The sequence below is a fragment of the Solea senegalensis genome, linkage group LG16 (assembly GCF_019176455.1).
Source record: "Solea senegalensis isolate Sse05_10M linkage group LG16, IFAPA_SoseM_1, whole genome shotgun sequence".
NCBI classification, from domain to species: domain Eukaryota; kingdom Metazoa; phylum Chordata; class Actinopteri; order Pleuronectiformes; family Soleidae; genus Solea; species Solea senegalensis.
The window spans coordinates 13,133,793-13,155,703 of record NC_058036.1 but is presented as its reverse complement, the minus strand read 5'-3'; the positions used below and the strand labels follow the sequence as shown (position 1 = coordinate 13,155,703).

The window sequence follows — 21,911 nt, the reverse complement described above, 5'->3', positions numbered from 1 at the left end:
TAGAGATAAAGATAAGTCATCACAGCTCTGTACATGCATGAAATAAGGTTTTAAATAAATAGAAAAAGACATAAATCACATGTTAATTGTAGGGAAGTGAGACAGTGAAGAGTCAAGGTCTTGAAGGCTAAGAGAAACTTCTGATAAAAGTGAACATCTGCAGGGCAGAGCGTCAAAGCAAAGCCCCCGTATGACTGCAGAGAACATGCAGGAAGGTGTAGCTGACGGTGACAGTGACACACTGCTGCGCTGAGCTCTGCTGCTTGTATAAACACAGTCTATTTGGGTTGAGTCATGAGAGGGAAAAATCTCATCACAAAAATCAATGTTAGAAGTCTGTGAAGCCACTTTTGAGTAAGCCAAAGACATTTTGTAAATATTTGCTGCAGACAGACGGAGTAATAACTGAGCTCTTAGGCCCATAATCACCAAAAGTGTGCTTTCAGAAATAAAAGGAGCAGAATTTTATCAGCTGAAAAAAAAAACAACAAACAACAGAACCTCCAGTATCACCTGTGACATGTTGTTCCCAAGAGCCATATCCCAGTAAACCTGTACCTCAATAACCACAATAAATCAGCATCTGTCACTAAAACCATTTGAATGCACAGTGAGCTGGATTTCCCTCTCATTATGACTAGGCAAGAAATAGGAACATTTAGTTTAATCCTATTTTGATTAAATTCACAATTGTAAAAATAATTGCTTTAAACTTTTAAAAAGGATTGTAAATCACTTCACCTTCCATTTGAGTAAGTTATAGATGATTGTATCGCATTGCAGATCGTTGCATATTTCAAGTGAAAATTTAAAGTTAAAGACAAGATTATTATAAATCATGAAGATGTGAAATCACTGAATTGACACAGGTGCTTAAATCACTGGAATTATGTGTTGATGAGAAAAGTCACTTAAATGAAATATTTTTTATATTTAATGGAATAAACATTTCACGACAATCACCTTATTGTGTGGACTCTTTATGTTGAGTGAATGAATGGCCGTGTTTTTATTAAATACATTATACACTATCTATTTTCATATCAATATTTTACTAATTCAATGAAATAAGTCTTTCTACTTTGTGACTTAAGAGATTCATCCTTACAAATGAATGAACTTGTGCATATCCGGCCTTCAATAAAATTTATGTTGCTTTGACACAAAAAGCTTTGATGTAAAGGTGGAGCGCATTATTTAATCACATTCATTCATTCTGTTGACTAAATGTCAACGTTACTCAGTCTGTGTTTAATAATCATGTGGGAGCATGTGTTGTATCGAGTACAACTTAAATGGCCTCTCCCTTTCTGTAGGACCATCAGTAAGAATTATGACCGGAGTGAAATAATGCACCTGTCTGGACTTAATCCTCTGATAATGAATGTTGTTCACTGACTTCATGTAACATTCACACACACACACACACACACTCAGTCAGCGCACATGTGGATGACAGGCTGAATTAACAGCTGATTTGTGGACAGAGGTTAAAAAAGCAAGTTTTAAAGATTGGACAAGTAACTCTGAATGTTTATTCATGGACCACATGACCTGATCTGATCTGTAGTGATACATATGAAAGGCAGCAATAACACAAACTGTCTTGCATCACTTTTACTGAAAGATAAACCAGTGAATTGGAATGTATATATTATTTCATTATTATATTAAATTGTTGTAAGTGACATCACTGTTTCCAGATTAATGTAAAAGTCTTTCTCTATCTTTATGCCACCTCTCTTTCTGAGACACGATTCAAAGCGGACAGTTTTTGGGGAAATACAGTAGCTCTAACACATACATCCAATTTGGTTCCATTTAGCGGCTGACTTCCAACTCAAATTAGATTTTGTTGCAGTTGTTACCCTGAGGGCTCGCCAACTCTTTCCAACAAACACAAATTATGTAGTTTATATTCTCTCACACACACACTTCTACTACTTTAGTGAGGACACTAATGGACATAATGCATTTCCTTGCCCCTTAACTAACACAACTAATTACTCTACTTAACTCTAACATAAACCTAATTGTAATCCTAACAAAACAGAGGTGTCAAACTGGCGGCCTGTGGGCCACATGCAGCCCCCTCGATAAAGAGTGGGGACCAGCCAAACTGTCCTCACTTTCCCAAAATGGCCTCGCTTCCTATCGTTTATAAGTGCACACACACACACACGTTGGCGCATCATTTGAGACATAACCCTCACAGACATAATGCATTCTCTAGTCCCTTAGTCTAACCTTAACCCTCACAACTAAATACCAAACCCTAATCTAAACCCAATTCTAACCTAACCCTAAAACCATGTCATAACCCCCAAATGAGCCAAAATGTCCTCACTCCCTGTGGATTATATGCTTTTTGGTCCTCACTAAGCTGCAAATATAAGCACAGACACACACACAGACTTCTTACCATAGGAGGGGACTGTACGTTGCTCTCTTGTAGAAACTCTTCCAGTGTCACCATCTGACTCCCAGGTGAAGATGAGCGAGTCTTGGTCTTGACTCCGCCTCCCCGCTGAGGCTGGGCCCTCTGGGGCGTCTGGTCGTATGGGAGGGTGGAGCTACGTGACAGAGTCAGCTGCGATCGGCTGAGACCCATGATGTCATCGCTGGACAGACTGGCTGAGCGTGGCTGACAATCGACTGAGTCTAAACCGGACAGAATGATTAGTTACTAATTGCATCTGGACACCAACTAGTTACACCAAGGTTAAACCCACTCACTTGGGACTCAGCGTTATCAGTCAGAGAGATTAAGTGCGCAGGTTTTAGTGGCATCTAGAGGTGAAGTTAGATATTGCAACCAGCTCAATACTTAACGCCTTCCTGTCTCCGCTAAAGCATTGTTCAGTACATGTGAAGGTATTTATGTAAAAAAAAAAAACAATCTCTCTTGAGAGCCAGTTCTGAGCTGTTATAGAAATATGTCGACTTTTAAACTCTGCATACTAAAAGTCTCTGGTCAGTAATATTACACCACTTGTATTTATTATTTAAATAATGTCAGTTTTTGCTATCAAACAGATTTAATTTGGAATTGGACTTTGCTCAGTCTGTAAAAGAGTTAAATAAAAGTTTGGGTTCTACTGTATGTATTAAACATTTCACTGAAAACAATATTTAGATATACCTCTGAAATTGACAGGGGAGTTGGAGCTGGACGTGTTGTGGCTGAAGTCTGCTGATCCTGGCCTACCCCCCACGTTGCCATGGTGACCAAACACTGAGTCAGAGGTATTGTGGCAAGAGTCCTCATCGAGTAACACACCTGAAAAAAAAAAAAAAGTTCAAAACCCTTTTCAAATGCACCAGCTGATTGTTATATAGGTGTTATATATAAAGTGATGTTAAGCTGGTCTACCTCTCGGCCTGCGGCTCAGGCCTGGTCCCACTCTGGAGCTAGAACTATTGGTTTGGCCCAGTGAGGGTGGCAGATGGTTTGGAGTTGAGCTAAGAACTTTGTGGATTTGACCTGCGAATAAAGAGACAAGACTTTATTCTGCTAGAAGAATTACAAAGTGATCCGAGTAGTTCATTTAAAACAAGAATGTTTTAGAATCTGTCTGCTTCTTGAGGTGTATCAGTGATGCTCGGTAGTTTTTAAACACCACAATGACCACTGTCACAGATGCTGATAGTGTGTGTATGCGGCCTGTTGAACGCATTAATGATCAGTCTGCAAAGGGACGGAAAAAAATATTAAATTGGCTGATTTGAATCACCTGTTTTTGTGTGCGTGTCCTGTAGAGCTGCAACTAACGATTATTTTCAGAATGGATTAATCGTTTGTTCAGAATATCAGTAAACCTTAAAAAGGTGGAAATGATGATGTTCTCAAATGTCTTGTTTTGTCCACAAACCAAACTGATTGACTTTTAATGATTTCTTTGTTATCCAGAGCAAAGAAATTAAGAAAATATTCACATTTAAGAAGCTTAAACATACATGAAATTAGTATAGCTTAAACAATCAAAAATCTTGTTTTAATCATGAAAAAAGCTTCAAACCAATTATTCAATTATCAAAATAGTTGTCGATTAATTTAGTAATCGATTAATAATCGATTCATCGTTTTAGCTCTAGTGTCCTGCACTCACAGGAGCCTTTATTACAGAAAACTTATTGATGAACCCTTCAGAACAACATGCCTTCACACAAAAGCTTTACTAATTTCATGCATGAATTTAATGAGAAATGAAAAATGATGGGGCAGTTTGTCCGTTTCCACTTTTCATTCATTCATCACCACACTTACTTGACCTAAACAACATATTTTGATAATAAAACGAAAACAGTCCTGATGGCTAACCTAAAAGCAAACCTTGTTTAAAAAAGGTTTTACTGTAAACCTATTTAACTGCAGCAAAAGATTATTTATAATTGTGAATGTTAATCAATGTATTAATTACCTTGTACATGTCCATCCTCTCCATTGACGCTCTCACTGCTGCCACCTGGAGTACTGTTACGATAAACTCCCAGGTTCCTGTCAGTCAAACCTGCAAACCAGAAAGAATGCGGTAAAAAAACAACTCTGCACTTGTGAAACCAATATATACGCAACCACAGGAAGCTGGACAGGACACAGGGGCAGGGTTTGACTCAATGTGTGAATTCTTATTGGTGCAGCAGACGACAACAAAGCAAAGCATTAAGAATCCATTCACTGCTTTAGGCACAGTAAAATCTGAGTTATACAAGATTTTTTTTTTTGAGTTTCTCTCTAATTGCTCTTAGTCTGTTCAATAGTATGTCATCAAAATACCGAGCCAGTGAAGGTGTGAGCATAGATGTGCTGAGCAGAAAGGGCAAAGCCATTAACAAGAGACCCTGCTTCTGAACGAGCCATTACACCAACAACACACTTTAATCTGGGTGAAGGTCCAGGAGTGTTTCTAGCAACAAAGAAAAAAATGTAAACGGTGTAACTGGATTCCTTTCACATTACAATGTTAATTTTCACATGATGAGATGACGCTCAAAACTCCTGCCTTGTGGCATCTACACATTAAAATGAAACCTGAAAACTGTCTCAGTGGTCATTTTCATTTGAGACCCCAGTTTTAAAGAATATGATGGACATTGTCTCTAACAATGTCCTGTTTCTTTGGAAATGCTGTGTTTCCTGCTTTATGTTAGGGCCTAATGAGCTATGCTGAGACACTGTGATAACAAATGAGTCAAATACGGCCGACGTTGATAAGAGACATCAGCGGTTTTTGCTTTGAAATGTCTTCATTGTGTTTCCTCTGCTGTTTTCCTGCTAATCAGAGGTGACGAGTTTGGAGTAAGAAGAATTTGGTGTGGAAAAACATTAACTTTGAAAGTTAGATAGTTTCTGTGATTCACTTTGCTTACGACTTCATCTCTTAACTATTTAAACTGCTTTACAAGAGGGAGAACAGGGACGAGACAATCATAAAACATTGTTTGAAGGAAATGTGTTCTGTGACAAAGCAAAACAGCATAACAACAATAACAACTCATGGGTTTGTGGCGACGTTAAATGTCGTATTTGATGATCAGGAAGGATAAAAGCAGCAGAGAGAGAGACAAAGCAGGACTCAACAGGTAAAAGGTGTGCAGTCACAGATTGGTTGCTTTGGTGAACAGACAATGGAGAGCTGAGGAGAAAAAAGCCTTTCAGCAAAGCTTTGTAAAAAAGAAAAAAAAGAGACAGATTTATCTTCAAGCAACTCGGGGACCAGGAGAAACTGAAGGGGCATGTTGTCTAAAAACAGCCATTCATTCTCACTGATGCACACAAGGTTTAAAACATTTAGGACAGGACACACACACACACAAAGACACACTAAGTCACTGTAAAATGTTATTTATACAGACATTAAGAGCTGAAATCGGCAAGGCAAGTCTGGTACGGTATGCTTGGAAACAGAAGCCTGTGTACACGCGCACACACACACGCACAAATCATTATGTACACACATTACTTACTAGTCATACTGGCTGGCTCACAACAGCAACATGTGCCTGTTTGTGTTTTATGTGGTCACTTGACTCGAGGAGAGAGTGCAGTGTCCACATATGTTAGTGTCTATGAGGACGATGCATCAGTGATAAAAGTGCATTTGTGTGTCAATTAATTGGGGGTGGGGTGGCATGAGTGACAGTGGGGGTGGCGGTGTGTTGGTTAAAATGATGACGAGGGGAAGAAGATATTAGAACACTCCATTGGATGACATTGACTGGCTAGTGATGACGTCGCCTGTGATCTCAGTGGAAGACCAGAAACGCAGCCGTCTGTTGAGAGAGAAGGAGAGACGAGAGGTGGAAGCAGAGGAGGGGGAGGAAGAGGAGGAGGTGGGAGAGGTGGGGGATGCGGGGGAGGGCAGAAGTTTGTCTTGACTTTTACTGCGGCGGAAGAAGAAGCGTTTGGGGCCGGGGGGAGGAGGAGCTGTGTGGCAGAGGAAGTGGGACAGAGATATGGAGAGATGTAGAGAGAGTAATGACAGTGAGACGTATGTGATTGACATGCAAAGAGAAACCCCATTAGAACCAAACATGGAAACATGGAATTCTGGCTCTAATATCAACATGCATTACACTCTAGTCTGACCTCAAATCACACCAAGTTCAAACAAAGCATGGTGAGCACACCAAAACTGTAGGGATAACTTTAATATGCGTTGGCAGTTTATTAGGAACAGATGTTATTAAGTCAACGATTTTGATAATTTGATTCACCCATTCACTCATACTTTCATTCATGCGCATTTATGTGCAGCGCATTTTTCTGTCACTCATCATTCATACGCTGCCAGCACAGCTGTTGGGTGTCTTGTCCAAGGACACATCTGTATGAACACTAGCAGAGCCGGAAACCTACGAGCTACCATTGCCCCGATAATGGATTTTTTTCTTTTTAAATAATTCAAAACAAGGTATCTGATCTTCCAGCTTCTTAAATGTGAATATGTTCTGTTTTCTTTGCTCCATATGACAAAGAACTCACTAAAACTGAATAACAAAACATTTGAGATGGTCATCCTTTCCAGGTTTGGTAAACACTGATCAACATTTTCCAATAAAATCAGCTGGAGGAGAGTGCAGTTTTATGGTCACAACCAATCATTTTGTTTTTTCTTGACAGTTTTTTTTTTGTAGATGAATTAAGTATAAATGGAAAAAGAAAATCCCTCTGAAAGGGGAACCCACATTCCCCACACCATATTTGGTCAATAAAATGTTCAAAAAAGTGTTCAAAACCCCAAAATGATGATGTTCTCAAATGTCAATCAAGTTTTCAGGATCTGTTATATGGAGCAAAGAAACCAGAAAAATATTCACATTCAAGAAGCTAAAAAAAACCTGATCAATCAATCATCAAAATAGTAACAGGGTAATAGATTGATAATAAATGAATTGATAATAGTTGATTCTGTATTAAAAAGCTGCCAGATGTGTTTTTTCTTTGCCTGGTTTCCTTAGGAGTATGTTGTTGCACTTGTTTAACAGAGAATAAAAGCCAATACATGTGATTATTAAATTATGGATAATTAAATGCCCCCTGTTTTCAATGTAAAATGTGATACAGCAGTAATAGTAATTGAATTGTAATTGAATCAAACCAAACTGTGGGCCTTACCTAGAGATTCCCACCCCTGGTCTGAATGGATGAAGATTATAATGTGCAGATCAGTGTGTCGATTCAACTACATTACACTATACAGAGCGGTGGTTCTTCTTCACCTGACTGATACACACAGGGTGGGCAAATAATACAAACTCCCGTCAGAATAACATTATATAATTGTGAATTATTGCAGGACTGCATTCATTTTATCCAGGTGAACCTCGACTGCCAACTCATTATAGGTAGCGGTACCGTCGTGGTATGGACGAGCCATTGGAATGTTTTATTGTTGATATTTCAACTCATTTTCCAAAAGGACTTCCCGGTGACAGTGAGTGAACTGACTTTCAAAAGCCACTTGTTGAACTTGGAGTGATTTGAGCTGAGCCATGAGTAAAATTGTACCCAACATTAATTAGAGAAAAAAAATGAAATGAAAACAGTTAGGACCATGCATCAGTTCTATTACCAGGAGAGAATGATGAAAAGTGTGCAGTAGGTTAGGAAGCTCCTATGAACAGTGATCCCAGCCTTTTTGTGCGTGTAAAACCTTTGTCAGAAAATGGCTACTTGTAACCTGTCAACACCACCTGGATCGTAGATATACAGCACATGTACACGCTTCTCTGCACGACATTACATAATACATAACCAATGGTAACAGCAGCAATAATAATAACCTTCACAGCTGAGTTCATGTCATCTTCATCAATACTAATATTGATATTAATATTAATACCAGGTGTCTGGTCTCTTCTATTAGCTTCCGTTAGAATTCTTGCTATCGTCTACATTTTACATTTCTGTATTTTCTATGTTTCCATTCTTTGTAAATGTGACATCTACTGCACGTCTGTCCTTCCTGGGAGAGTGATCTGTGGCTCTTCCTGAGGTTTTTATTTTCCATACATGAGCGGGTCTGAGGATAGAGGCCGTCACTGGCTGTACACACTGTAAAGCCCTTCGAGGCAAACTGTGTTTGTGATGTTGGGCTATACAAATAAAATTGACTTGACTTGACAGTTTAGAGTGCACCAATCCTACGGTTAACGGCATTGAGAAGAGTGTTAGTTTGAGCACTCATTTTTCAATCATGTTGTATTGTTCTGCAAATTCCCCCCAATGAATTAACTAATAAATGTATCACTGACAATTTACAGTGTAGACATACAGGCATGTATACTCCATGAGTCAGTATCTCTCGCTCTTTGTAGCTCTCTTTCAGTACCACAACTCACACACACATATCTAGAAAAGAAAAAGAACCTGAAAAACAAGGTCTCTTTTTCTGTATTTGCTTTGAAAAAAGTGGAAGAAAGTCTGCTATTTGACAGTTTCACTCACTCACAAACACACACATACTGTACACACAGACCTGCGGAAGTGAGCGCTGAATGGAAACCACAGTTGTGTGTCTTCACATATAATAACTTCCACGATAGTTGAAGCAAGCTATTTTTTCCTCTGTCATGCAATACTATTAAACATGACAGAGAGAGAGAGTGTGGACATGAAAGGGTTGGAAGGTTTTTAAAATGTGCCCGAGGAGAGCCCTGCGGAAACGGCTTGGGAAGCACTGATGTGACCCATGAAAGAAAGAAAACAACGTATTTATCATCCACAACATGTTTGTCTAATATAATCCTGAGGCACAGAAAAGCTACTTAACGTATAGATACAGTGCCTATCATAAGTATTCACCCCCTTGAATGTTTTACACTTTTATTGCTTTCATAAATCATTCATGATCAATCTTTTTTCACACATTTATTGGAAAAAACTCTTTAATGTCAAAGTGAAAACAGATTTCTATAAAGTAATGTTAATGAAACAAAATTGTGCAATGCATAATGCATAATTATTCAAAAAAAGCCAACTTTTAATGACCACGATTGATTTATGAAAGCTATAAAAGTGTAAAACATCCAAGGGGGTGAATCCTTATGATAGGCACTGTATTTTAAGGTGAGCATGCTTTAATTTGCCAGAAAATGTAGTAAAATGAATTAATAGACATTCTGGAACAGTTTATTTCAGTCTATATGATGCACAGAACAGAGTTTCAGGGTAATCAGATCATGTAAACCAAATATTATTGTGTTCTCGCTGGAATTTTGCAATCCTTGACCTAAGTGAGATAAAAATAAATGCCTATTGCTGCGAGGCAATATCAGCAGTGTGAGAGGAATTCTTGCTGGTCAGTTATTCTAAAAGGCTGCCAGCGTCCAGCCCGCTCATCTTGACGGATCATCCTGAGCTAAAAATGTGGCACACAGTGATGTCTAGAATTTATGATGAACCAAGAAAAGCTAAAACTTGATCAGGCTGAAAGCCTCTATTCTGTTGTTATTTTATTAACTCTGTCACATCACTGTATTCATACAAAGCCAAGGCATTGACTGTTGGACTTGCATTTGTTTCCACTCGATCTGGAGGTCCATTAAGGGATTGATACTTACTTTGTTGTTAAAGGGACAGTTACATTTTTTTCCAACAAGTTCAGCTGTTTGAGGTTCTTGCTTGGGATAGGCGTCATTATTCAATTATTGTTTAAGTTAACTTAATAGGACTAAATATCAGGAAAAAAAAATCCTATTTTGGGGACAAAATAACAATTAGAAATATCATAATATTCATAATAAGTATTAAAGTTACTGTCAGACATCCAGTCAGCAATATGATGACCAACAGTGCCCTATGTAGGCAAACCATGGAAGTGCAACTCATCCATCAGCAGCTTTACCCTAATATATGAATCAATGTGGTAACACAGTAATAATTTGGTAGTAGTATGATAATAATTTTTGTAGTAGATCTTATTTGTACAGTAATCAATAATAATAGCAGGATAATAACAATGGAGCATGTGTGTGGGACATAAGAGAGGACAAATTTCAAGCTGGAAAAGGACATTGATAGGGTGGTATTACTCCAATACTGCTTCCATTTCATCACATTATAACCTATGAGAAGGTTTTGTCTTGATCTTGTCTTGATATTCAGTAATTATTCTGTGTGTGTTACATTATATGTGTGTACACAGTGTGTTTACCTCGGCTGATTGGCGTCAGTGGTGCTGGACTCTTGGGACCCAGGCTGGGGCTGGTGCTGTGGTTGCTAAGGTTACTGTGAGCATGGCCACCATTTTGTGAGTCACACCCTGTCCGCTGGGGGAGAGGGGGCGGTGTCTCTGGGGGGAGGAGCTGGGGTAGGGCCGGCAGTGGGATATCCGGGGCACTCTTTGATCGCTCCTTCTCTTTGCCCACTTCCCTGTCCCGGTCGCCTCCTCTCTCTCTGCAGCTCTCCTTTCGGGGTTTAATGAGTTTGGCAAAAGCTTTGGCCGTCCACTGACTCCTCCTGACAACACACAGCATCAACAACAATTATATCTGATATACTGTATCATCAAACTTATCTTGGTTAAGGTAATGTTTATAATTGTTCTAATTGTAAACTACATGAGTAGCGAATGGTGTGACTATTACTTTTTAGGTGTAGGGTCGTAGAACTTGTACTGGTCCATAATCTTCTCCTCGAGTTTCTCCTTTTGCCGACGAAGAGAATTCAGCTTGTCACTGATTGACGGGTAGAGAGAAAAATATTTTAAGTTATTCTAGCTTTCTAAACCTTTCTTGCTTAAATATTTTACATAGTATGCGTTCACTTCCTCATGGCCCTTTAAAAGAACGGGTCAACAACACAGTCATGCTCTGAAATCATGTATTGTCAGCGGTCTGCACTGGTGTTTCACGGTGCCAAGCAAGGCATACACACAGCTCGGCATCCTTAAATATGTTGAACTTTCTGTATTTGACATGTCAGGTGTGTTTCTAAGGTTTTAACAGGCACGGAACTCGTAGGTAGGGAAAATGTCAGAAATGTTTTATGGTGAAAAACAATGAAAAACAACATATAATAGAGAAGTAAATCTGATGCAGGTGCAGCACCAGTCACCTTCCATCTGAAATTCTGAAATCAATTAGTTATATGGAAGTGCAAGGTAATACATGATGTGATTGTGTCATGTTCAGTTACATGTATAGTTTCTGTTCCTGGTGATATCGCTCTTTGCTCTCCATGGTCTTCTCCAGCATAGTGTGGTTCTGCTGACTCAGCAGATTGATTTGACTCAAGAGGTGGTGGTTCTCCTCTTCCAGGTTCCCTTTCAGTCGACTCAGCAGCTACACACACACACACATATATATAGACACAAACATAAGACACAAATAGTGGTCAAGAAATATTTAAAGTCCAGAGTTTTAGTACCAGAACTATACATTTTTTGTTTTTCACAAAATTAAAAAGTAAATTAAAATGAAATGTCCCGTTTACCTCACAGTGGTTGTCTAGTTTGGTCATCGTTAGATCCAGGCCCTGATGTTGTTCCATTAGTGAATCATATCGTGCCATCCATTGACTCACTTCCAGCTGGGTGGAGCTTAATGAGCTCTTGAGTTCATTTATGCGCTGCTGAAGTCCTTCATTCTTGTCTGAGTGCTGTGATTGGCTCTCTGTCAGTCTGTGAAGGGGGGGGACAGAAGAGGGGAAAGTGAAACAGAATGGAGAGACATCAGTGATCTAGTGATCGGTTCAAGCAGGGTTAAAATCAGCATTCAACTGTTCTCCAGGGTTCTTTATCTGACTTCAGCCATGATGTGGCCACACTACACCTTGGCATGTCAATGTGACTTATATCTATATAGTTTCCAGCAGTGTAAGGCTGTCTAATAGAGAGAAAAATTGGCAAAATGTTGATAATATGTCACCTCGTACCACCACATTTTTCAATTTTCAAAAAGCCAGCAAAGACATAATCTTTAGTCTTCTATGAGATGGTGACAGTGTGAGAATGCCACACCTGTCCACTTCTGTTTTCAGCTGCAGATTCTCTTGCTGCAGAAGCCGATTCTTCTGAGTCTCCTGGTTTAATTCCTCCTTTTCCTTCTGACCACGCCCCTCATGCTCGTCCCATTTCTCCTTCTGCTGCACCAAAACACAATACCTCCACAAAGACACGCAGACAGATGGACAGAGCAGGACTGTTACCATTTGACAGTATTTGGACCCAAGTGTAGTTACACCATTTACATACAATGTGCCGGGTTCTTCAGTAATCTTAGCGGTGTGTTAGCGTGTGTTTTACGCTTACTTGTTGTGCAGCGTCCTGTGTTCATTCTCTAGTGCCCTCTGTTTGCCTTTCAACGACGCATGCTGACTGATCAGCTGCTCGTACTCGTGCGCTTGCCTTTCGTGAACGCTCAGCAGGCGTTCGTGGTCACTGAGCACACTTTCTCGAGCCCGCCACGCCTCCTCGCGCTGTCGCTGCCACGACTCTACCTCCGTCTCCAAGGCTGTGACTTGACCTTGCAGCACAGCATTCTGGGCCATCAGAGACGCACTCTGAGAGGAGAGTGTGGAGTTCTCCACCTGAGAAATCCATTAGAAATAGTTTGAAGAAAACCCACAACAACACTAAGATAAAATAAATCAGTTAAACTGAGTGACTTAATACCTGCAGTTTTGCCGTTTGTGTGTGTAAGCCTGAATTCTGTTCCTGTAGGGTGGTGGTGTGTCGCTGCAGTGCCCCCATCTGGTTGTTAAGAGAAGTGTTCTGGTTCTCCAACTGCTTGATCTGGTCCTTCAACAGGCTGCTCTCTGTCTGCAGAGAGGCATTCTGGAGAAAATAATAACAGACATTAAACAACCCTATATTCAAGTAGCAAGTACTCCATGTGACTGTGGGAACACAAACACATTCATCAATTAAAGATGTGTGCAGGAGATACAGGAACCTTTCTGTGGCAAATAAATCAGGAGATACTGGAAAATGCAAGAAGATACGAAGCTGTAGTTGACAACCCTTAAATATAAACCATTGTCACATGAGTTCACGTTATGCTGACTGAGCATATCAGCTCCACACTACTGTCTCTGTTTCTCAGTATAGAGTTAAGATCTGGTGTCCCCTGGCAACATTCCTACACTGCACATAGGATGTAATTTGATTAAAGCAACAGTGTGCTAGTAAAGCCAGACAACTGTAGACAGGTCGGAGTATGACTCAAAACACTAAGACGCTGTCAGAAGTGAAATCTACTGCTCAAGCAATTAAGCAGATTGACAGGATCAACGCATGTTGCTCCCAATTAGTGAACATAAGCAGCAACAAAAAAACTACAGCTTTAAATATAAAAGAATAAAATGAGAAAATATCATTAATACAGATATAGCGCTTAAAAAAAAAATGCTACTTACACTCTTCTCTACATCAATGAGATGATCTTTGATTCGCAGAAGCTCAGCAGTGGCTGACCCTTGACTCCTGTCACCATCTGAGAAATGCCGGGAGGTGTTTCTCTGCTCTTCCTGTTTCTGACTCCGGGCACTTACTGTCTTATGAGCCTGGAAAAACACACATCCATTCATGTATATAAATAAATAACATACACAATAAAGCTGTACATTGTTTTACACATACAGTTATTTTGCGACGTTTTATTTCTTTGGGATTTTAAAATTCTGTGAGAAAAATACATTTTAAATGATTCTATCATGTCCGTGAATTATGGAAACACATTGTTGCTCAGTTGCTGATCTTTTTTTGGACAAGCAATACAATACATTCAGCTCTACCGTTTGGTGGAAGCAAAGCTCTTGGGGTCTCATTAACTTGTTACTAAATCTCATGAAAGCTAGAGTGTAGGAACTCATTAATGAACATCTGAAACATTCAAGCCTTTGCCAAAATGAGTTGACACACAGCTGACTAAGCCGATCAGCTCCAGGTTAAGACCTTGGTTCTTTGTTGTTGTTTTTTTTTTAAATCTGATGTCTGAGATGAAATTTTCCACACTGGCCTACTGCTAGTGTAGTTTTTTGGGGTAAAAGGCAAGTGGGCAAAAATCGAATCACTTTGAAAGGCCCACAAAAAAAAAAAAGATAATAAATTGTTAGAGTGCTGTTTCTGCAATTACTTTATGTGCCAGAAGGGGGAGACAAATGTGTACACAACTGTTTAATTGGCATTGGAACTAAATTGGCCCCGAGTTGCTTATGTGTGTATTATTATTGTGAGTGGGAGAATCCAGGGCATGAACAGCGCGTCCTTACAGTGGTTAGCTCGGCACGCAGTGCAACATTGAGTGCTTTGCTCTCCTGAAGCTTCTTATCCAGAGTGGAGATTTTCTCCTCCTTTATCTTCATTGACTGTTGGACAGTTTCCTCCAGTCGAGACTCAAGTAGCCTGTACCTGCTGACAAACACACACACACACACACAAAATAAATTATACCTCCATTCATAACGTAATAACATAAAATAAGAGTGACAGATCAGTAGGCTGTAGGAGGTACAAACACAGATCAACGAGCCCTCCCTGCAACTAACTAGCATAAGAAAGAAACACCTTTCTTTCAGTGAAAACATGATTATATAGATTATAGACTTTAAATATGCACCTGCTATGGTCTAGGAAACTAAAGCTTGTAAACCCCTCTTTATCCCCACATGAAAATCCATTCTTAGCTCACTATGATACAAGAGTTGCTGCTCTATTGCTGCTTCAATTGGTTAGTTTGTTTTAAATGTGTAAATATGAGGGAAGGATTTCAAAGTCCTAATGTAACACAGTGGAAACTTGCTGATGGAGGCAGAAGTGGATCGATATCTCCTGTGTATGTAAAAATTGGACTTTGGTGTGGGGAAATTACAAAGCAAAACAAACTTTCTGGTTGGGAAAGTCTGTCTAATGGTGACTTTATTATTATATTATTTGAGTTAAGTGGCTAAAAAATGGATTTCCATGTGTCCATGATAGCGACCATGACGTCATACCAGCATGAGCAGAATCCAACCACACTCCAAAACAGTGAACTGTTACATGAAATGAATCAAGACTCATAACCTAAAAAGGGTCTAAGATATGAGAGACAGACACCTGTCGTCCAGCGTGTGCTCTTGCTGCAGTAGTTTTTCTCTGTTCAGTCCGATCTTCTCCAGTTCTTCACTGAGTCTCTCTAAGTCAACGCTCTTCTGCTGAACACTCAGTTTCTCCGACACCAGCTCCTGCACACACAAACATGTGTGAGACACAAAAACATAATACACTATATATATACATATATACACATATAACATATAGATCATATTATGTTTACAATGCATGTAATTGGTCTACATTTTCTTGACTTCTAATGCCATAAAGACTTAAAAAGCTGTGCCAGTCCAGAGCAAGATCAGTCTTTTCAGTTCACTTTGTTATTCAGTGGATTAATCTGAACGATGAGCCGATAATAAGGAATTCTGATGTTCCATAGTGATTAGAAAATGTTTTCTGATCTTTGGGAAAGTATCACGTTAAGGTCAATTTTAGCAGTTTAAGAGTTTGGGATCATATCACGTGGGCATCCTCAACAAAAACAATCACCTCATTTGTCTTTGACTGAGACACTAAATGCACTGTGTTCTTCAAGGCAAGGAACGTGTTAGCTAACACAGCCATCTATAATATGCTCAGAAAAATATGACCAAGAAGATCATATGATAAGAATAAAGCTGAAATAACAGGTCTTGTGGTGGTTGTTTTGTTCCATATGACTTGTTGTTATAGACCTTGCCATGACACAACATTTTCCTCCTGGAAACAGAAGTTTGTAAACTCTCTTTCCCACACAAAAGTCCATAAAGGAAATCTGCATTTAAGAGTTGCTGCTCTCCTGCCGCTTCATTTGGTAAGTTTCTTTTACCGAGGGAAATCTGAAGAAAGTTCTTCAAACACTGAAGTCACAATATGACACGTTTAAACTTACTGCTGATTTTCCCGATGGGCTTTGGTGTAGGGAATGAGCCATTTACAAAGAGTTTCCAGTTTTTCTTTTCGTGAACATGGTTATTAGTCTGAATGGTAAACTAATAAAGATATACTTTTCAATATTTTTGAAGATAATAATTGACAACAAAAAAAACATGGGTCAATTTGAGCTGTTTCAAGGATCATATCACAACCTTGACAAAAATAATTTGCTCAGTTGTCCAGGAACTCTTCGTTCTTTGACTGTGACTGAGACAATACATTGATTATATGTTTCTAAGCCAACACCGCTACATTTAAAATGCTCAGAAAAAAATATAACCATGAGACCATGTGAGCTGAAATGATGGATTTGTTCCATATGACTAACAGTGATATATTGTAAGCTCTCCCATACTAACCTGCATGAAATTCTGGGATTACCATTATTTTACTCCAAGAAAAGAAATTTACACCTCATGTGGGATCAAGATGTGATTGTTTTTTTTCCTCTCACCTCTCTTAGAGTAGCCAGAGTTCTCTTGTCAATTGTGGCCTGTTTCTGCAGCTCCTTGTTCTCCCTCTCCAGCTCTTTGCCTTTGACTGCCACCTCCTTCAGCCTGTCCAATTCCTTACTCAGAGTCATGCCCTCCTTCTCTACCGTCGCCAGTCGTCTGGTTTTCTCCTCCAGTTCCGTCTCTTTACCTTCTAGCAGAGTTCGGATTTTCAAACTCTCCTTTTCCAAATTCTTCCTGCCCTTCTCGGACTGCTCCAGGTCCAGTTGGAGCTTCTTTCTCTCCTTGTCTCCTTCCTCTCTCCTTTTTCGCTCTGCCTTTAGATCTTCTACTTCCCTTCTCCATTCCTCCTCTCGGTTTTGTGTCTCTTGCTTCTCTCTCTCCAACTGCTCCGTCTCATCTTTACTCCTCTCTATTTCCTCCTCTAAGCAACGTTTCTCCTGATTCAGAGTTGCAATGTTCACCTCCAGCCTTTCTGCCCTCTTCCTCTCGGTTTGTGCCTCCTCTCTGACGTCCTCTAGCCTCCTCTCCAGCTCCTGTTTTTCTTTCTGTGCCTCCTTATGCTCCTCCTGTAGGCTAGCCAGGCGAGTGGATGAGGCTCGCAGGTTTTCCAGGGAGCAGCGGAGCTCCAGGTTCTCTTTTGTCACCAGGCCGTTCTCCACCTCATGCCTCCCCAGCTGCTGCAGCTGTTGCTGGGCCTCCTCAGCCTCCCTCTTCAGCCTATGCACCTCCTGCTCTAGGGAGGAAACCTGCTTCTCTAGAGCCTCTGACCGCTCGCTGCATGCCCGCAGAGACACCACCTGTAGGCAAGACACAAACCAGTACATATTATATGCTAGTTTTTGCAGTATAAACACAAAAAATCATGAATTATTTCATCAAAATTAGGATTACTTCTCTGTTCAAAGTGTCCCTGCTCCGTTCCAGCCTCGCCGCCTCTCTCTCCGCCTCTTCACAGCGGGCTGCCCTGTCCCTCAGCCTCTCGGCCTCCGCATCGAGCACTTTGAGTTGAGATTCCAAACTGGCCAAACGGGAGCTGGTGTCAGTGATGTTCTGGTGCAGTAAACGGTTCTTCGCTTCTACCTCACGGACCCTCGCCTCACTGTTAGACTGCGCGCGCTCCTGAAGAGACGCCACTGCCTCAGACAGGTGCTGCTTCTCACTCTCCAACTCTGAGATCTGATTGGATAAGACAGAGCAAACCAACATGTGACAAAGAATTCATTTCAGTCTCATATTTATCCTGAGTGTGTTTGTGTTTTGTCATTACCTGTCGATCCTTTTCTGCCCTCAGCATATGTAGCTCTCTCTCCACACACTGCTTTTCCTTCAGTATTTCCTCTCCCAGAGATTCCATATCCTGATTGGTCAATCTCTCCTGGTCCAACAAGCCCTGAAAACGCTCCAACTAAAAACAGAAAAAGTAACATAGATATGTCTAATAGAGAAATTGGAAGCAGTTGTAACCCTTTTGTTATGATGTTATAACTGAGCACAGGTAAATGATGATCAATACCAATAAATGGACCAATAACAGTTTTTGTGTGGCCACTTGTTATTAGGAAGTATAAACACAGAATTTGCAATAGTTAGGTTATACAAAAACTAAATAAAACTAAAAATAATAAACTAAAATAATAAAGCCGGCAAAAACAAAAGCCTCTGTCCCAAAGTTATTGTTGGGTCCCTTTTGTCTGTTTTGTCTGATCAGTGTCTGTGTATCGGGGTGTATTTGTTCTGTTCTACCGCACAGGCCGTGGACAAGGGGAAAATCAACAAATGTTTCACCAGTTTCGGGGTTCAGTATCAGCAGATTCAATGTAGCTCGCCACCCAGCTCACTCTGGGAAAGAATCTCCGGATCTCTGGAAACCTCACCCAAAAGGATGTGACTGAGACCTCCTTTAATGATGTCACCAGGACAAAAAACCTGACCGAGGGATCAATCTATAAAAAGGTACTTCACCTCGCCAGATCGGCGAACATACTCCCGTCTCTCGCGCTGCTCCGGTGCCACAGATTTTAATCCTATTCTGATCGGATAGCACATGAGGCAGCAAATATAAACATGACCGCAAACAGGAAGTGATGACAGGTCGATTTCAAAATAAAATGAATTATTTACGAATCATCTTTTCTTCAAAATAAAATGAACTATTTATTTATTTCATAATAAAATAGATTGCTTTCAAGATTTATAAAGACTTTATAATGACTTTTTAAATGAATGTAAGACAGCCTTCGCCCCAATCTGCCTTTTCTTCAAAGGCTGTGAAACAGTGGAACAAGCTCCCATCTGAGCTTGAATTCACTCACTTCATTTGCAAGAGAAGCAAAAACATGGTTTTTAGATAACCAGAGATGTACGCATCTGTGATTTAAGTGATTTATTGAGATTATTGATAAGTGATTGACTTGTACTGTATGCACGATGAAGGTTGCACCTTATCTGTTAGTTGTGTGTTGAGTTGTGCTTTTTTATATCATATCAGTACGTATGCTGTCGGTATGCTGTTGGTTTTGATGTTTAGATAATGTATTTGAATGGTGTATTAACCTGCACTACATATATCTTGCACTCTGACCCCTTCCCCTTAAGACTACAGATGGGAATTAGCTACTAAGCTACAGTCTCTGCTGTTTTATGCATAATGTAATTGTACACTGTCCTGATAAATGAAATGAAATTAAATGAGGCCTCTCACCTTCTTGCTGAGACTCTGGTTCTCTCTATCCAGCTCCTGTGTGTGGAGCTGCTGCTCCTGCATGAGGTGATTCTCCTCCTTCAGTCTTTCTATCGAGGCCTGCAGCTCCCTGTTTTCCTTCTCCAGCTTCAACACTCGACTGGAAACGCACTCGTTCAGCTCGTGGACCAACGACTTACGAGCTGCAGCAGAGACAGTAGCTTGGGTTATGACAGAATATGCGACATATTTCTGAACACACAAACTGGGAAATACAGAGAGGGAGATAGGGAAAGTTGTCAGGAAAAAAGAAGCCGGAGTCTTACTCTCTGTGTTAGTGTTGTCATGGTTCTTGCTCAGCTGCTCCAGCTCCCAGCCGAGATGAGCCGACTCGTTCATACTCTGTTTGTGTCCGATCTCCAGCAGCATGTTCTCCTCCACCAGCTCCTCCAGCCTCTGACGTTCATTGTCCCTCTCCTTAACACACATACACACACAAAGAAAAGATTAGCAAACAAGTCCACATATTCTAAAACAGAATTCATACTTCTTTGAGATTCACATTGACATGGACAGAAAAAAATATTTGCTGACATTTTTCTGGTCAAACATCAGAGCAACAACAACAACAAGTGCTTTACCATTTCCAGGTCATGTATCTTCGCTCGTAGTAACAGGTTGTCTTTCTCTAGTGTATGAAGTTTTTCAAAGCGCCCCCTGGAGGCTGAGAGTTGTTCTTCTAGCAGCATCTTTGTCTCCAGCAGGGTCAGGTTGTCCTCTCGAAGCTCCTGAAGGACCACATTGACAAACACACACAGCCAGTGTCAGATGCCAGTTCAGTCAGTTCAGGTTCATATTGTGTTTAAGTCTCCACTTTGTGCCAAAAGGTCTATGCATTGTACAAACACTGCATAGACGGTCATCTATGAAACAAACTAAATGTGTGAGTTATGGCAATTTCAACAACATACACGTGTCATAAGACTATTATGTGACTAGTATGTAGTAGGAAAAACTGTGATTGTACCTCAACTCTGGTCTTGTAGAAGTGAACATCGTTGAGTTTTTCTTTACATCTGGTCAGTTCAGTCTCCATTTTATCCACCCTGGATGCTTTTTCCCTCATTGAGTCCACCTCATCCCGGTAAACTCGGGCCAAACGAGCCTCACAAGTCAGGGACTGGTTCTAAAACACACACATGGAGCATTGTCATCATCCTCATTAGCATAAAATCCCATAACGATAAACCATGTAATATATAAGAAAAATAGCACTCTTACAGCATTTTTCCACACATGCTTAAAGGTTTTGCACAATAGTCACCATCTAAAATCATCTCACTGTCTGTAAACTCATGTGTGCACATACAGATCCGACACTACAGCATAGAAATTGGTCCTGACCTCTTGTTTCTGCCTCTGTAACTCCTGATCCAAGCGTTCCACTTCATGTTTTGAATCCATCAGTTGTTCTGTTTTCTCTTCTCTACACGCGCGCACACACAGAAACACACAAACAAAAATAAATGGTTAGCTTTTGTTTAGTAAGCTTCGCACATTGGCAAACGATTAACAGGGTATTATTTATATATTATTACAAACCTACAGTAATACAATTCCCAAAACACATCAAACATGTATATTCTAAGACCTGTGGTTTATTTATAGAAATAATCCAGATGGTTTACTCTGCAGAGTGAGTAGAAGTAGGATTGTAGAGTTCATCTCCAAATACATGGTTCCTCATGTGATTACATAGTAGACTGATCAAAACAAGACAGCGTAATAAGCTATGCTGGGACTATAATGACTTCCAGCCACTGCTTCTGTCACAACAGTTTCAGATTTAAAGCAGCGAAATAAAGAAAGTGTGGACTTCAAGGTGCAATTAGCGGCTGCTTTAGTCTGTGTAAGACACATCAGTATCCAATCAACTACATTAGACAGATCAGATCTTCATTCTACTTTAAACCCGCACATAGTCTGCACTTTCCCCCACAGACTTACAGTTCTTGTCTGTATTTGCGGAGCTTGGATTTGGTGTCAGCGAGCTCCACAGACAGATGCTGTTTCTCTTCTTTGCTCATAGTCACAGCCACTCCTCTGTCGTTAACTCCCACTCTTCCAGAACTCTGCCCTCGCTCTGGGCTACTCATACCCAGGTTCCTGCAGCCCTCCTGCGGCTGCTGACTGAAAAGGTAATCCCTCTCCTGGGTCAGATCCAAAATCACCTGAATAGCAGGATTCATGGTTAACCATTGAAATAATGCTACAAGAAGACCTCTGTCAATATGTAATATTTCCCCACAAACTCTGTCT

The 21,911-nt window shown here is 40.3% G+C and overlaps 1 protein-coding gene across 3 annotated transcripts in view; it reads right to left on the bottom strand.

Annotated features, from left to right (window-relative positions):
• ccdc88c (coiled-coil domain containing 88C) overlaps positions 1-21,911 on the bottom strand; it is a 51,328-nt gene that overhangs the window by 3,533 nt on the left and 25,884 nt on the right. The window contains exons 8-30 of one of the 3 annotated variants that reach the window (XM_044046770.1): positions 21,600-21,823; positions 20,997-21,078; positions 20,620-20,778; positions 20,234-20,380; positions 19,919-20,069; positions 19,614-19,795; positions 18,180-18,317; positions 17,804-18,088; positions 16,912-17,709; positions 15,543-15,670; positions 14,717-14,858; positions 13,862-14,008; positions 13,119-13,280; positions 12,756-13,033; positions 12,465-12,608; positions 11,939-12,125; positions 11,642-11,787; positions 11,092-11,181; positions 10,659-10,963; positions 4,422-4,511; positions 3,374-3,484; positions 3,143-3,280; positions 2,423-2,661 (exon numbers count right to left, since the gene is read on the bottom strand). In XM_044046770.1, the coding sequence (XP_043902705.1) occupies positions 2,423-2,661; positions 3,143-3,280; positions 3,374-3,484; positions 4,422-4,511; positions 10,659-10,963; positions 11,092-11,181; positions 11,642-11,787; positions 11,939-12,125; positions 12,465-12,608; positions 12,756-13,033; positions 13,119-13,280; positions 13,862-14,008; positions 14,717-14,858; positions 15,543-15,670; positions 16,912-17,709; positions 17,804-18,088; positions 18,180-18,317; positions 19,614-19,795; positions 19,919-20,069; positions 20,234-20,380; positions 20,620-20,778; positions 20,997-21,078; positions 21,600-21,823 (4,473 nt within the window). Of the gene's footprint in view, positions 1-2,422; positions 2,662-3,142; positions 3,281-3,373; positions 3,485-4,421; positions 4,512-5,973; positions 6,428-10,658; positions 10,964-11,091; positions 11,182-11,641; positions 11,788-11,938; positions 12,126-12,464; positions 12,609-12,755; positions 13,034-13,118; positions 13,281-13,861; positions 14,009-14,716; positions 14,859-15,542; positions 15,671-16,911; positions 17,710-17,803; positions 18,089-18,179; positions 18,318-19,613; positions 19,796-19,918; positions 20,070-20,233; positions 20,381-20,619; positions 20,779-20,996; positions 21,079-21,599; positions 21,824-21,911 lie in introns of those variants that run through there. The other 2 variants (XM_044046771.1, XM_044046772.1) reach the window with 2 other exon arrangements.